General features: G+C 37.2%; 1 protein-coding gene across 1 annotated transcript in view; it reads left to right on the top strand.

The window, feature by feature from the left end:
- LOC136246072 (adhesion G-protein coupled receptor V1-like) overlaps window positions 1-17,929 on the top strand; it is a 251,552-nt gene that overhangs the window by 21,013 nt on the left and 212,610 nt on the right. The window contains exons 2-3 of the mRNA XM_066037520.1: window positions 667-694; window positions 749-1,045. Coding sequence (XP_065893592.1) covers window positions 667-694; window positions 749-1,045 — 325 coding nt within the window. The remainder of the gene's footprint in view (window positions 1-666; window positions 695-748; window positions 1,046-17,929) is intronic.

Genomic DNA, 17,929 nt, shown 5'->3' with positions numbered 1-17,929 from the left:
TTCTTTGTATTTTTCTTAATCCTTTTCTTCTTTTTTGTCTCACACACTTTATAGAAAAATCATAACAACTCACGCGTGCTTTGGTTGATTTACTTACAATTTGGAGGGCAGTACGATTGTAATATTGTACATTTACAGTCCAATTGTGGTACAGATTAGACAAAGAACAAATGAGTTACGCATGCTTTTTCAAAATTCCAAAGGCGATTTGTTGTCATGCCTCCAGGGTAAACTGCTTGGCAGAATAACTTGAAAATTGGTCTGTATGTGGAGTAACTATCGTAGTGCAAACCTATTGTGGTTTGAAAGAAATCGCACTAACAGTGGTGGAGTTATAATAAAATCTTCAACTATGTGTAAAATTGTGGGATCGAAATATCCTAATAGAGCAGTCACCTTCTTGAAAAAAGGTATGGCCTTAAAAAACCTAGGTGACATAGGCATTGTTAAAATTTCTTATCATTGCAGCCATTTTTTGGCCGCCACCTTTGATTTCACAAGTTTTTTCACCCAGATTTTTTAAAGCCGCGCCTTTTTTCACAGTTTAGCTGTTTTTGTGCGGATCAAAACTACAGTAAATATTAGCAAAATTTTGCAAACTTCTAGCTAGGATAAGTGTTACAAATATCATTGTATTACTATTATGTATGTTATCACCTAATTTAGGTATTAAGTGCAACTCAAGCTCAAGATGGTAACTAAAGGTGTTTGTAATGTATTAATCCTCATCAATTAGCCCATTTATTAGGTACAGGTGTTGTAAGAACATTCAATTATACTGGAACTAGTGATGATCTTCAACCTATGGTAGTTAATGAGGGAGATACTGTTATGTTGAATTGTGAACCATATAAGGATATTGAGGGTTTTGTTAGGAATATACGGTATATTTGGCAGATTGGTAGCGATACAGTGGGAACAATGGTAACATTTACTATTGATAGAGCAGAGATATCCTCAGAACTCGTATATCAATGTCTAGTACGAGGAGTTATTTCTAAAAATCCTGTGATAAGGAGACGATCTCGTAATCTTGTAGTCAGAGGTTTGTTACTATAAACATGTATAAGTGTCTACCACATTTAATTGTTGTGTGCTCATCAGTTATTTTAATAATTATGTAGTAAATATGTCCTATTTCTTTTTCAAATTAATTATAACATATTAAACAATATAAATTTTCTGTATATGTATGTGTCTGTATATTCTTGTGGTGTCTGTATGTTGTACTAATTTCCTGTATGTGTGTGCTCCAGTGTAGAAAAACAGTTAATACAAGCACTGGAGTTTATAATCAATCAATCATATAATCATCACCACTGCATCCTAAAAGTTTAGGCTTTGGATTGGGAGTTTTTAAACTAGGCACGTGCCCATTGCCGAAAGGCCAGCTGTGGGCGCACGCCTGATTTACTGAAATTGTTTTTGTAAAAAATGGGTGTGTGTGTATATAGCTATATACCTATCTACCTACTTATCTATGTCTGACCATATGCACCCACGTGAGCAAATCCTTTTAGTGGTAAGAGCAGTCAGCCTATGAAAATTAAACACTCCCGTATTAAACTTGAGCATAGGCAAGGTTTGCACTGAGGCGGTATTTTTTATGCTGTTTTGAAATACGGGTGTAGCTACTAGCAACTCTCTACAAACTTCGTGACCTACCTTCCCATTGGGCTCTTCATGTAGTTAAATACCAAAAAACACTGTAGCAGGCCTTTTAGGCTACTAAGAAATGTGTATCTCTTCAACTCAAAAAGGGATGTGTCCTTACATATGTGAACAAAAGTGAAGGATAGCCTTGAGGTTCTGTAGAGAGAATTTGCAAGGAAAAACGCTATAGACAAACTATAAAAGATACTTCTGTGCGTAACAAGTTGTTGAAAGTGGTTTGTTTGAAATGCACTTCCTTGGCAATGCATAGCAATGTAATTAGAGAATTATGAAGTAGAGAATTATGAAATAATTCACCAATTACGAATACAGTATAATTTTATAACTAGCGCCTGAAGTAGCACAACATCTAGTTGTTTCTGTTTGTAATAAAAATATTAATTTGTTAGAATTTCATGCCTTGGCAATGTAATATCCTAGCTATTTCACATCTTTCTCTTAGCTTAAGTTGCCAATTATTGGCACCAATTCATCACGCTCCTTAATTCAATGGCATATGAACTTCCAGTTTGAACCATTTAACAGAGCAGTCCTTTGTCTCTTACTACACCAAATTTTAATTATTTCACATGAGTGGACATTTTGTTATAACGAAAATTGCAATGTTTATCACGTGCCAATTGTCGGCATGAGGTACCTATTATCAGCAACTGTACTTTCATGATTGACCAATTATCTGCACAATGTGCAATTTTGTATGTAACTCCATGATGCCTTGTTGGTTCTTTGTGAAAATTTTATGGGAGGTGCAGTCCTTGGATAACTCTGTTTCTCAGAAGTTTTACGAAGATGAGGCCAGCCATTCAAGGGATATTCAGGTTAGATGTAAAAGCATACTGGTTTCCAATATAAAATTATTTTTATGCAATTCCATGCTCAACCAGCGTTATAGCTTGTATAGTGCTTTAACAACAATAATCACTGAATAAAAATGATTCTAAGAAATGTTTTAGAGGATATAACAGCCCATTGTGGAACTTGGTAGACTTCATATACCCTGTAGCCTTTATAGTTTAAAAGTGCCAATGATTGGTACCTGTCAATAATTGGCAACTTACGCTATCATGATCCATGCTAGATTACAAACTTCCAAATATTTTTACAATCTCATTTATTAAATTTTGGTAACATACTTCATTATTAGTGTACTCATTATACAGCATCAAGGGAAACAAGTTGATATTGTGCTACTTCTAAAAACCATGCAGCTAGTTATTTATGACCCGCTGAATGAAAACCCTTTTTGTTTGCATAATTTTGTTTTTAAGATTAATATGCCATTGAACAAAACATGTGCTACAAATTACTTTTTGACCCGCTAAGCAAAAACCGGCTGTTTTGCAAATTCCTCAAATTCCATTTTATTGCTTCTCTGTTATCTATAGTAGGGTTTCCAATGTAAAAATTCAACATCTTCAAAATAATTTGCTAACTGCTGTTTCATGTTGGACTAACTCTCACTTGAATACAGCCGCAGTGGCGATAAATTCCATTGCCTTCTTGGGGTAGAAATCAATCGAAATATCTGCAAAATCTGTTACACCAAGATATCTATTTATAAACAGTTGAGTGTATAAGATGTGTAGTCAAGGTGTGATTTCCGGGGTGTCCGCAGATGAAAACCCATTTTTGTAGTCCAAAATCATGTTCAAATGATGTAGCAACAGGAAACCTACCTCACCAATCAAACTACCAATGCTTTTAGGTGAAGGTTTACTCACAGAGGAAGGTTGAACTCCAGTATTGCGATAATGGATCAAGGCTTCTAAGAGTTACAGCTCGTAATCTCGGATTTTGCAGATATTTTGATCGATATCTACCCCAAGAAAGCAATGGAATTTATCACCACTGCAGCTGTATTCAAGTGAGAGTTAGTCCAACATGTTACATTAGTTAGCAAATTATTTTGAAGATGTCGAATTTTTACATTGGAAACCCTATCTATAGTAACATGTACCATGAAGCCACCTAACTTCAAAAGCAAATTTCAGGGTACATATCTTATAAACCATGGCTGGCTATGGTACTATGGTACATTTACATGTACCATAGCCTTGATGTGGGAGCAATACCACTGAATTCTTTATTATATAAAAACTCAAGCCGAAATCAATTGTGGCAATTTATTATTGATCACATGATGAAAACCATGCTTTCGAGTTTGCATCCTACAGTACTCAGATAGAAACAATTTGTCACCCTTCCATCCAATCGGTTGAGAAATGTTGGTTTAAGGTGAGAACTAGTGCTAAAGCATATTCAAAAGCAATTTGCCACATTTTCAAATGTGGACATGCCCACTTTTCGATTAACACGAGATAAATGCTCTACAGTGAAACTTACCCATGTAGATGTTTAGTAAATGTAGTAAACAGTCTGCAAAAGATGCAGTGGTTTTAAAATACCGCTTAATTGAACTTTTCCATGATACTGTTAGGACTTCCCCATTCATGTTAACAAATGTAGTCACAATGTTAGTTGCTGCTATCCCATAATCGAATTTCACAAGTTGGTCTATATAATGAATTCAGTGGTCAGTCTCATATTGGTTTGGGTGATTAATTTCCTGCAGGCTCTTAACCTACATTGGCATGGTACATATCAGTTGTATCACGTGCCCTCATGATTTGCCTGATATGTACATCTACGCTCTCAGGCCAACAAGTTGATGTTATGCTACTTCAAAAAACCAGGCGCCCATGCAGTTAAAACTATCCCATTCTAACTAAAATAGGCAATTAATCAACCATGTATATAATTTATTTTATATTCATGCTATTGCTACTATTGATTCAGCTAGATAATTATACTGTAATTAGTGTATTTTAATTCATGAATTATTTTGTAGTTCGGTAATTACATTGCTATGCAATGCTAAGGAAGCACAGACCACTTTAAACCACAAATTACACACAAAGAAGTATCTTCTCAGCTGTTTTATAGTGTGTCTGTCATGTTTTCTCACATGAATTGTATAGAGAAATCCTCGAGGCTGTCCTTCATTTTTGTTCACATAAGTGTGGGTAACACCCACCTTTCAACTTGAAGGATATGCTCTCTCTCTAGGCCTTCAACGTTGTTTTAAAGTTGTTAAATGTCTATAAAACCAAAAGGGAAGACTGTTCACAAAGTGTAGAAGAGTTGCCATACTCATATTTCAGACCACCGAGAAGAAACCACCTCAGAGCAAAGTGGCTGCTACTTACCATTTTAAATGTTTTTGCTCACGTGGGTAAGTAGGTAGGTAGATTGGTAGGTGCACAAGCACACATTTTTATGAAAATGATTTAAGTAAACTGGGCGTGTGGCCACAGCTGGCCTTCAGCCTGGGCATGCACCTGGTTTAATAAAGGATTGGGCAGCCAAAGTTTCAGCCTTTTGTGATGAATAGTCTCACAGTTATAGCAATAGACAGTTAAGACAGAAATAAACAGCAACAATATGTCTAATAAATTACAAGCATTTACTTAATTAATGATAACTCATGACTGAACAAGCTATGAAGTGGCTCAGTCTGTTCACCATGAACTGCCACATCGATCAATCTATAGTGCTTTCCTGTGCGTCTCTACGTGCACAAAGAAAAATTCCATTTCAACATTTAAATTACAACGGTAAACTTTATTTCTACTGCATCATGCATAAGCACCCATAACTCATGTACCGTATGTTGTATTAACACAAAGCAAAGATTTTCTTACTCCCAATGAATGGGAACATCTGATGGTGCACAAGTTGTATTGATTTGAGCTTCGTTTCAGTACGTAATGAGGTGATTGAAACGTGCATAAAATTTTTAAGTAACTGTATTTTTATCCAGTTTATTTCAATACGTTTTAATAGCAAAATAGAATTTTGCAGAAACAGCCAGTTTTCACTCAGCAATTCACATTTTGAAAAATACAAACAATTGGGATTTTTGTTCAGTGGGTCAAATCAAAACATGTGGTAGTGTGTTGTGTGGTCTAAGAAGCCGGTGCGTCACACTGTAAGTATACTGACAGGAAGAAAGAAAATGTGATTTTATTTAGCTCTGTGATCCCTTATCTAATTGGAACCAAATTTGTTACAGAAGTACTGGCCAGGTAGGAAAGCCTACATACCAAATTTGAAGGAAATTGCTTCAGCCATTTTGAGATACGAGCGGCCGAACTTTAATTTTAATTTCTTCATTTTTTCATTTTTTTTCTCTTTCTTCTATTTCTTTTCACACACTTTGCAAAATCTGCCATAAAACACCAATGTATGCTCTGAAATTTGGCACACTTAAAGGGCTCATTACAGTAGATCTCAGTACCACATTTGGTAGGAATCGATGAACATTCTTGGAGTTATGACCGATTATTTGTGTAAAAGAAGGTCGAACATCTGTCACACCCACAAGGTAAACCCCTTGAAGGAATCAGCTGAAAATTGCTATGTACCCCTAGATGGAGTAACCATTGTAGGAGTGCTTTTTTGTGGTGTGAAAGGAATCCAGATAAAGACCATCGAGATATGACACAAAACCCAATCTGTGTCACAATTACACAATCGATTTTATGAATAAAAAAACTATTAGTATTCACGCCTACCAGACAAACCACTTAGAGCAATGAGCTGAAAGTCAGTATGTAGCTGGAATAATCATCATAGAAAGTCCTTGCCATAGTACAGAAGAATCGGGTACAAACCACTTAGTTATGATTCGAAAACAAACTATGTGTAGCAAAAGCAAGATCGAGATACTTTAATAGAACAGTCACCCCAATAGAGCATTCAGCTGCTGAGATACACTAATAGAACAGTCACCATACAGCTAAAAATTAATCGCTCTAGCGATTCAGACCATTACAAGTCACCCTGTAGGTAGATCAGCTTAAAAACCAATTCACCCTGTAGAGGGTTCAGCTACAAGCAGTTAAGTCACCCTGTAGAGAGCTCCGCTAGAAACACATTACTTTGTAGTGAGTTCAACTAAAAAAAACTCACTCTGTAGAGAGGTCAGCTACAAACATGTCACCCTGTAGAGAGTTCAGCTACAAACAAATCACCCTAGTGCTATCAGATAGAAACAATTCACCCTGTAGAAAGATCAGCTGCAAACTGTGGAGAGCTCAGTTACAAACAAATTACCCTGTAGAAAATTCAGCTACAAACAAACCACTCTGTAGATAGATTAGCTAAGCACAATTCACCCTGTAGAGATTTTTGCTAGAAAAAGATTTACCCTGCATGCAGAGAGATCAGCTAGAACCAAGTCACCATGTAGAGAGTTCAGCTAGAAGCCAGAAACAAGTAACCCTGTAGAGAATTCAGTTAAAAACAAGTTACCTTGTAGAGTGTTCAGCTACATAAAGAATCACCCTGTAGAGATATCAGCTACAAACAAATCACACTGAAGAGAGATTAGCTAGAAAAATTTACCCTGTAGTGTGGATAATTCAGCTACAAACAAACCACTCTGTAGAGAGTTCAAGTTACCCTGCAGAGAGATTAGCTAAAACAAGTTACATACCTTGTAGAGAGTTCAGCTGCAATCAAATTACCCTGCAGAGAGTTCAGCTACAAACAAATTTCATCATCCCGTAGAGAGTTCTGCTACGTAGAGTGTTCAACTATAAAGTTGAGAGAACAGCTAGAAACAAGTCATCCTGTAGAGAGATCAGCTAAAAACAAGTCACCCTGAAGAGAGAGCAGCTAGAAACAAGTCCTGTAGTGAGTTTAACTACAAATGAGCCACCCTGTAGAGAGATTAGTTGCAAAAATTGTGTTGTAGAGAGATCAGCTAGGAAAAGAGAGTTCAGCTGCAAACTGTACAGAGATCGGCCAGAAAACAAGTCACCTTGTAGAGAGTTCAGGTATGAAAAAATCACCCTGTAGAGAGATCAGCTACAACAAATCACACTGTAGAGAGATCAGCTAGAAAAATTTACCATGTAGTGTAGAGAGTTCAGTTACTAACAAACCACCCTGTAGAGAGTTCAAGTCACTTTGGAGAGAGATTAGTGTAGCGAGTTCAACTACAAACAAATTACTCTGTAGAGAGTTCAGCTACATACTACAGAGATCAGCTAGAAACAAGCCACCCTATACAGACTGAGTTCAACTACACATTATGTCACCTTGTAGAGTGCTCAACTAAAAATATGTTTCAACTTGTGGAGAGTTCAGCTACAAAAAGTTACCCTGTAGAGAGATCAGCTAAAAACCAAGTCACCCTATAGAGAGATCAGCTACAAGCAAATCACCCTGTGGAGAGATCAGCTAAACATAAGTCACCTTGTAGAGATATCAGCTAGACACCAGTCACCCTGTAGAGAGTTCAACTACAAACAAATTACCCCATTACATCAGCTAGAAAAAAGTCGCCCTTTAGAGAGATCAGCTAGGAACAAATCTGCAGAGAATTCAGCTACATACAAATCACTCTGTAGAAAGATCAGCTGCAAACAAATTGCACTGTAGTGAGATCACCTATGACATCAGCTAGTAATTAGTCACCCTGTAAAAAGATTAGCTAGAGCAAAAGCGCCATGGAGAGAGTTCAGCTACAAACAGATCACCTTGTGGAGAGTTTAGCTACAAACAAGATACCCTATAGAGAGATCAGCTAGAAACAAGTTACTCTGTAAAGAGCCCAGCTACAAAAACATCATCCTTCAACAGATCACCCTGTAGATAGTTCAGCTAGAAAATAAGTCACCCTGTAGAGAGAAAAGCTAGAAGAAGTCACCTTGTAGAGAGTTCAGCTATAAATAAATAATCAGGGAGTTCAAACACGAACAGATCACCCTGTAGAGATTAGCTAGAAACAAGTCACGCGGTAGAGATGTCAGCTAGAAACAAGTTACCCTGTAGAATTCAGCTACCACCCTATAGAGAGATCAGCTACAAACAAGTCACCCTGTAGAGAGATCAGCTAGAAACAAGCTACCCCATAGAAGGATCAGCTAAAAGCAAGTCACCCAGAGTGCGACTACATACAAATCACCCTGTAGAGAGTTCAGCTACAAACAATTAACAAGTCACCGTGTAGAGAGAGAGGCTAGAAATAAGTTACCCTTTATAAAATTCAACTACACTTTAAGTCACCCTGTAGCGAGTTCAGCTTAAAACAAGTCACCTTGTAGAGACTTCAGCCACAAAAAATCGTCCTGTAGAGAGATCAGCTACAAGCAAATCATGCTGTAGATAGATCAACCAGAAAAGGTTACCCTGCAGAGAGACATCAGCTAGAAATAAGCCACCCTGTAGAAAGATCAGCTATCACCTCATAGAGAGTTTAGCTACAAACAAATCACCATGTAGAGAGATCAGCTAGATACATGTCACCATGTAGAGAGAGTAGCTAGAAACAAATCATTCAGCTGCAAACAAATCACCCTGTAGAGGATTCAGCTACGAACAAGTCATAGAGATCACACTACAAAAAATATATATATTTGTGACCGTCTCAGCAAAAATCCGACTTGTTCGCACAAGCATGCGTATTGAGAAAAACGAAATTTAAAAATAATTCGTAAAATTACACATGCTACAATGAAAAATACGCAAGTTTTTATCGGGCCAGTATTTAAAGAAGGAAGACTCAAATCGATTAAAACTATATACCATCTTATTTGCCTGCTCATGGAGAGTTCGAAAATCATTGTTTCGTTTCTGTAGCTTCAATGGTATGCGTGTCACGTGCATTTGTTTACGATGCGGTAAACGTAAACAAGATCGTCATCATTTCTTGTGCTAAACCGCTTTCACATCCATATGCGCAAGTCTCTACAGGGCTAATACTGTACCTTGGCTGATGTACTGATCCATGGTGAACATTTTACGTCAAATTGCAATGCTGTAGACTAATCCGAATGGAACTTATTACTGTGAATGTAAGTGCCTGTAGTTTATTTTCAGTATAGTCACTGTACAAATCGATTATCTTACTCTTCCTACTGGCTAGTGCTATAATTTCAAAACTACACACCACAGAAGGCTGAAACTTTGGTGATCCATTCCTGGACATTGCTAATAATGCTGAGTAAATAAAAAAAAATTTATTGTGCGAACAAGTTGGGTTTTTGCTGAGACGGTCACATTTATTACTGTAGTGTTTGTGTGTTGCATATGATGCACATATGATATGTGCATTTATGTGCTACATATGTGCTTGAGCTTAAATTTGTAATTTGTAATTCACTACATATGTTGACTAGAGTTCATAAAGCTATTGTCCATTTTTATATCACATGCAATACTGCTGTAAATACAGTATAAAATTCATATGCACTACAGGATACATGTGAAGAGCATCAATTTTACAGATGAGCCGCAGGAAAGCCACATATGTAATAAATTCACTTATTTGTAATTAGCATATTTCAGAATTTATCAGCAATTTGTTCAATTACTATAAATCAATGTACAACATTGTTATTGTATATATTTGATATATGACACTAAGTCATACATGTGTTCAAGTCATCAGTATCAGTCAAATAGTTATGTTGCCCATCCTGGAAAATGATCTGGCTTGAGCCTAGTCGAGTTTCCATCCACTTCAAGTTTTATACACATGGGTTTTCTGTGGGCTGTTCTCTTTCGCTGTAGTTTTCTGTCAAGGTTATCCATCATATCTTGACACTCTCAATTATGCCATGAAAGTTATGCCATGAAAGTCTATGGTATATCAAGTTTTTTTGCTTGTTTTCTCCCTGGACTTTCATCATCACTTCCACTTCCACTTTCATTAGCCTCCTCGTCATCTCTGTGACTGAATCTTCTAAAGACATAATTTCTGGTTTCAACGCTTTAGGACTCTATTCTTAGTCTCATCATCAATGGATCTTGAATCTTCCAAAGCCTTAAGTCATGCATGCGTTTTCTGTAACAACATTATCATGTTTACAATTATGTGAACTCACATTATGATTCCATTGTTGCCATAGGCGGTGGAAAGGGGGGGGGGGGGGCTAGGGGACTGAAGCCCCTCCTCAGAATGATACCACTCCGAAATTATCCTTCTTGGATTGGGGCTGAAAACCGCGATAAAAATCGAGATACTCTAATAGAGCAGTCACTTTAATAAAGCAGTCACAGTATTAGAGCAGTGTGTAGTGAGCTATGTAAGGATTTTTATGTAGTTTATCATTTATGAATACGTAGCTGGTGAGGTGGGTAGCTATTGTCAGCTGGTTGTGACCTTTTTTCTTTTTGGTCTCACCTTACCATACCAGAAACAATGTAGTACTTCATCCTCATTTCCATAAGTCTGGGTCAGCCCAGCCCCCCCTCATATCAACTACTTCCTCCACCCCTGATTGTTGCTGCAGAGACTCTTTTTTAACACCTGTTTTTTTCTTGCCCTCTGACATGCATGCTGGCCCTTCTTTGACTTAAAATAAACAAGTAAAGCACTTGTGCAATTCCACAATAAAATTTGACTAGCACAAAACAGCGTTGAAACCGGGTCACTACTACTGACCCGGATGACCCACTGACCCGGATGTGACCCAGATTGACCCAGATTAATTAAAGCCGAGGCGTGCGGTAAGAACTATATTTCGGGTAGTCTCGCGCGTACGTTTTGAGCGTTCGATTCATGTCGAGCAAACGAGCAGTTATGTGATAACTAAACCAGTAAGTTTATGATTTAAAATCAGTCAGAGGGTTTGGTTCCATGTAGCTACTGTGAGTTTACAGACAGCAATTGGGTGTGGCTTCATACATACCTAGTATTACAATTTCTCGATGTATTAAAGTGGGTGTGACTCACAAAAGTACTTATCCTGCCGCAATACTAGACTATATACAACTCGTAAAATAATCGATTAGTGGGCGTGGCTCCACATAAGTTTGCAGACAACAACGAACACAGCTTTGTGCTACAGACTGCACTTACTAATAAATAGGCGTGACTGAACGTATATTTTTAATGCGATAAGTGGCCGTGGCTCATGAAAGAGCTACATGACTATCGTTCATAATTTTCCACATCGTCAAACTAACAATTTCGTTTCTCACGTGATCCAATCTGGGTCATACCCGGATAATTTGTAAACCAGGTCGGACCCGGATGACCCGGAGAAAATGTGACTCAGTTGACATGGATGACCCGGATGACCCGACCCGGTTTCAATGCTACAAAACTATAAGCCTCATGTTTGACAATCAAAGGAGCAACTTTCTCATCTTTATTGACAGCCATCGCAATCTGTATAAGTGTGTTGTTTATTATTATTTATTTGCAATACCATCAAACCTGGAACAAACATATCACAAATGATGACACATACACTTGATCTCATAGCAGCATACTTAACAGAGTAATTCCATTCCACTTCTCCATTGTCTAAAGTCTGAGCATGTATTTCATGAACTGAAGCCTACAAAATCAAAGTACCTCCAGCCGCTTTAATTTTAGGCTTACACTCAAGTCGCCAGGTATTGGCATCTTGCTTGACACAGTTTGTTCCATCCCATGTTGCATTTCTTCAACCATTTTCTCAATCTTCATAGTGGAGGCTTGAAATTTTTTTGTTCTCCATAGAGTCGTTTCATGCCGACTATCATTGTGCTGTTGTCACGTTCAATTCTAACCAAAGTAAATATACACTATGTCTATTTTTAACTCTCACAAACAGTAGCTACCTTTCGGTTTCATCTATTCGACCAGCCTCTTTTCCACTTGCTCCGAGACTTTCCCTTTGGTCAATTCTAATCTTGCTTCGAGGCCGCTGTGGTGTAGTCCTTCCTCTGTCTTCATTTAAACTACTAGGAGTATTCACAGCAGAGTTCAAACGCTGATATCTCACACTACTTGCCATTTCACGAGGTAGTCAAGCAGCTGCCAACCAATTCTCCTGCCAATGGCATTCACGTGATACTTGGAGTGTCTTAAAATATTAGCATACATTATGAGTACCGGGAAACCAATCTCAGGAAATGGCATTGCTAATGTGAACATCATGGAGAAAATGTATGAAGCACAAGGTAGAATTTTTCGACGCAACAACAAAGGAATGGAAAAATACAGTGACTGTATGTACCCACTACTAGCCTACAAGGTGCCTCACAAGATGCTGAAGATGACAAGATTATAACTGGAAGGTAAACAGAATGTAATATTAGCAGCTAATAGGGAAGTATGCTCAATGCAGAACAGGAAGCTCTAATGGTATTTTGTCACAGTTCTTATAATACATTGGTTCTAGAAACATTATTATATTATCTAATTTGTCTCAAAAGACAGGGTTGCATCAAAAGGCTCAGCCTGTACAAGGGTGCAGCAGTTGATGATGGAAGTTGAAGTTGACAAATCTGCACTTTCGTGCATAGTTTGGGGAATGGAACAGTGAAGAGAGTGTTTTAAACTAGTTGGCCACCTGAAAATCAACTGATTTGTGGAAGTTGGCATGACAGTGCTGAAAATTATGCTGAAATTGATGCTGAAAATCTTGAGTCTAGTATTTTAAAGGGAAAACAAGCAAGTAACAGGCCTAAGAAACTCCTTAACCAAATCAATAACATAGACTTAGAAATGGAGAACAAACAGGAAGTGGTTGTAAGCAATTGAGTATGTGCTTGCTGCTGGTTTGAAAGGGGTACAGGAAAGTTTCTCATGACTCTGAGGTTTGATAAAATTCCTACAACTGTTCAGAGATTGTTTAAAGACAAGCAAGGTGTCTGAAGATATAGAAAAGTATTGTGATGTGTATGTGATTCACATTAGACCACGTTGTGTGTCAGAGTGTGATGCTGTATTGTCAGAGGATAGCATTGACAAGCCACTGTGTTGTCCACATTTGTGGTGTTGTCAGAGAAGGCAACTGTGTAGTAATGATGTGTCAGTGACATCGTGTCATTAGAGGAGACCACATATCATTAATCCATTGCAGAACAATTATATTGTGTCAGTCTGTGATGTTGTATCATCCGAGGAACCACTTGTAATCAATCCATGAAGTAATGCTGAGCCAATTTGTGATCCTGCATGTCATAAGAAGATACCATGGGTACTGCACAAAATAATATTGTATAAGTTTGCAATGCTATGTTGTCAAGGGAAACCCACTGATACGTGTTATCTACAAAGTATAATACTGTGTCATTGTGTAATGCTGTGTATCAGGAAACCATTGACAATTTACTGCGTAATCAGCAAGTAGTCCCTTTTCACCTAACTAAATAAGAAAGCGGATGACTGCAACATGAGACTTCCAAGTGCCTTTGTTGGCCACTGATAATCAATTTAAATTATTGAGATGTACTATGCACGTGTGTGAGTGTATGTGTAGTATCTTTGAAGGTGCATGATTTGTTACACATGCAAAACATATGTACTTCACATGCAAATCGTATTTATTCAATATTCAAATAGCATTGAATGTGTGATGAATATGAAATGTAGTCTGATTACAAGTGTAGTACATATGAAGCACATTCAATAACTGTATGTGATGCATATGCGAACTGTCTCAAATACAACATTTGCTCAGATGTGTATGTAACCAGTATATACACTGGTTCACATATGGTATGCATATAGTTGACTATATGCACTACATATGCACTGCTGTAGTGCATAGGTGTAAATATATATTTTTTGTGGTGTCAACTAGAAAAAAAGTTACCCTGCAGAGAATTCAGCTACAAACAAATCACCCTGTAGAGAATTCAGCTACGCACATATCACCCTGTAGAGAGATCAGCTATACAAATCACGCTGTGAGAGATCAGCTAGAAAAAGAGAGTTCAGCTGCAAACAAATCACTCTGTAGATAGAAACAAGTCATCCTGTGCAGAGTTCAACTACACTTCAAGTCAACCTTGGATTTTTTTTTTCACCATAGTCTTTTTGGGGGCCACACCCTTTTTTTACAGCTTGGCTGTTTTGGATTAGATAATTATAGCTGAAATTTATCAACAAAAAATGCTTTAGGGTACTGTCTAGTCTCGCATGGCCAGACCGCTTCTTTCCATGTATTGGGTTGGAAAAAATGGTCTGATGCAACTCTAATAGCTGTTTACTTCTAAACCGCCCCCAGACACTGGGGACGCTAATTGGATTAGATTGGCCACAAAGGTAGGCATGAATGACCCGGTAAGCCAATGATGATGTGACAATATCCATGCTTCTACTCGAGATTGGCTTCAACCTGTTTATCCTTTATAATTTGCTCTGGTGTCTCTTTTATAACGCCTTGAAAATCATCCTCATTGTTTAACAAGACTCATAACCAAGCCATAATTCTGTCAATGTTATTCATACCTTCCTTTGTGTATGGCCAATCTAATCCAATTAGAGTCTCCAGTGTCTGGGGATGGGTCACAAGTAAACAGGTATTGGAGTTGCGCCAGACCCTTTTCTCACCACCCAATACACGGAAAAAACGGTCTGGCCATGTGAGACTAAGATTGGGTACTGAGATACAGTGCATTTTGTGCATCACATATAATCTATAAACTGTTTGATACAACACTGAATCATGATACTCTATTGAAGTGGTCATCGCTAGCATAGTCAATCATTTCAGCTAACCACTATCAGAAGAATTTACTTTAAATTCTGTGAGTTTAGTAATACTCTCTTAGGGGCTGAAAATAAACAGGTAACAACACATTAGTAGAATGAGATTACCATATTACAATATTACTCTAATTATAGTCACTCAACATCTTGAGGTCTTGTACAATAATATAATTTATATAGTAATAGTCAAATATACTCTAATAGAGCACTCACTGACTGTTCGGTATGGTATATTGATACTATCATTATTGCAATATCTGTATGTATCACAAATTCCTATTATGCATACAGAATTATGTATCAAATTAATAAAGTCATTGTAATTTTGTGTTTTGTAATTTTGTATTTGGTGAATTATTCAAGTCTCTAATTATGTTGCTATGCATTGCAAAGGAAGTGCTATTTGAACAAACCTGCATTTTATTCACAGAAGTATTTTCTCAGTTATTGTATAGTTTGTCTACTGTGTTGATTTCTGCAAATTCTCTCTACAAACCAGAGTTAAATATCTGAATAGCCCAATGGGAAGGTAATCCATATAAAGTTGCTATACCCCTATTTCAAACCAGCAAAAGAAACTACCTCGGTACAAAGTTTACCTATGCTGAAGTTTATCATAGACTTCATTTAGTGTTTAATTCTCATAGTTTACCATTAAAAGGATTTGCTCAAGTGGGTGCATATGGACAAACATAGGTAGATAGATAAATTAGAAAGATAAGTAGGTTATAGGTAGGTAGGTACACTCGTGTTTGCAATTTCAGTAAACCAGGTGTGTACCCACAGCTGGTGTGCACATGGCTGTGGGAAAGCCTGGTTTTAAAAAAAGCACTTGGCTGGTTGATGTTGACTTTTAGAGTAAGTGACTTCTTTATTAGAGTGTCTTGGGTGTTTCAGTTTCCACAATACTTTGGAATCCACTAAAATACACTTTTATACCCTATAGTTATAATATATCCAATTATCCTATTATCACTAAAAATTATTCCTAAAGTATTCTGTATAATAGACACATACCTTGAGGCATTGTACATCACAACATGATATTAGGTAGAAAATTACGTCTCAGGTGAATATAGCTGTGTATCCCTTTGTATTGAAAAGGGCATGTCCCACTCATATGCTTATGAAAATTATGAGAAACCTCAAGGCTTTTATGTGATAATATTTATAAGAAAAAACCATAAAAGAACTATAAACAGTTAAGCAGATACATAATTCTGAGTGTTGTTGGTGTCTTACTACTGTACGAAGTGTTTTCAGGTGTCTAAAGGCTGTTATGTACTACTTATAAATGCTGTATGGTCATTAAACATCACCATAATAGTTATTAACTGCAAATAGCCTGTTTTAGAAACTTTTGACTTAAAACGTTGGTGTTTTAGTTGAAATGCTTCAAATTGTACCTATACATTAATTCTGGTGAACTGTGAGACACCATAAAAGCTAAGATGGCTATAGCTTCTGGGAAGCACAGCCCCCCAGACCCCCTGCTGCTAAAGATTTTATATTTTGGTAAGCCCCCTCACATCAGCTGCTTCCTCAATCACTGACTCAATGTTGCAAAATCTGTAATAATGTTGCTTGGATCTTGGCAGAATTCACAAGATTGTTGTGTTAATTCCTTAATTTGATTTTATGTCTAGCACCTGCTATCTTGGATTATAGATCAGAATTTTACCTGGAAATGTTATGTTAACTATGTCTTGAAGAGAGTCAGATGCAAGTTGTGTGTCGTGTGCTGTTTAAAGTCATCAGATATTTGTATTATCAGTATCTGACTATTGTTTGGACACCTACAGATGTATTGCTCTCAAAGAGTCTGAAATGTATACATTCTGAATTTTACAAGGTGTATTTCTGCTTGTTCAATTGTCAAACTACCATATAGCTAGTACAAAATATTCAAGGGACAAAACTTTTGGGGTTTTCATGGTTTTCCCTTGAACATTGAATATTTTCTCATGAATTTAACGGTTCATTTGGGATTCCTCCTCCTAATTCAGAGAGCTCTCTTAATTGAGTGGTCAATCAAAAGGTGATTGAAATGAAGAAGTTATGAAGGTTCATTCAGAGGGGAAAGGCGTGAATGATCACCATATCTAGAGCTGAGCGATAGTACAACTATCACTATTCAGTGACTTGTATATCATGATAGCGATAGTATCACGATAGTACTACTAGTTATCAGACACTCAACCTCACCATGAATAATCCAATTACACCATGTATCTGCTTTTCTAATGCTCCATTAGTAGAAATTGTTATGTATTACAGTTGTAATCTTTGTTGTGCATGCTCTACTGGACTTTCACAGTTACCTTAACAATATCATGTTTACTTCTTTTTTTGACCAAGTACAAATATGCATAATTTATCATGATAGTATGATAGCATACTATCATAATCACAATTGTTACTCACTATCGCGATAATCGATAAATCACAACTATCACCCAGCTCAAACCATATCTCAAGGCAACACCTGCACAGAAAGTACTAGTTAGAAAGTGTGCATCTGAACATGGAGTGATAATTCAATAAGACATTTTGAAACAGATTTTCTCCCAGATGCATTGAAAGAAAGTACTGTACGTGGCTGGAGAGATAAATATTCACGTCAGTTGAGAGATAGAAAGGAGAAGATTTTGAGGTATCTAAATTACCATTGAAGAAAATTGGTTGCCCTTTACTGCTTGGAGAAGATCTAGACAGCAAGTGCAAACCTAACTTCATGGAGTTGGCGGTGTGGTA

This window comes from Dysidea avara, chromosome 15 (genome assembly GCF_963678975.1).
Source record: "Dysidea avara chromosome 15, odDysAvar1.4, whole genome shotgun sequence".
In the NCBI taxonomy this organism is placed as follows: Eukaryota; Metazoa; Porifera; class Demospongiae; order Dictyoceratida; family Dysideidae; genus Dysidea; species Dysidea avara.
This window is presented reverse-complemented; position numbering and strand designations above follow the sequence as displayed.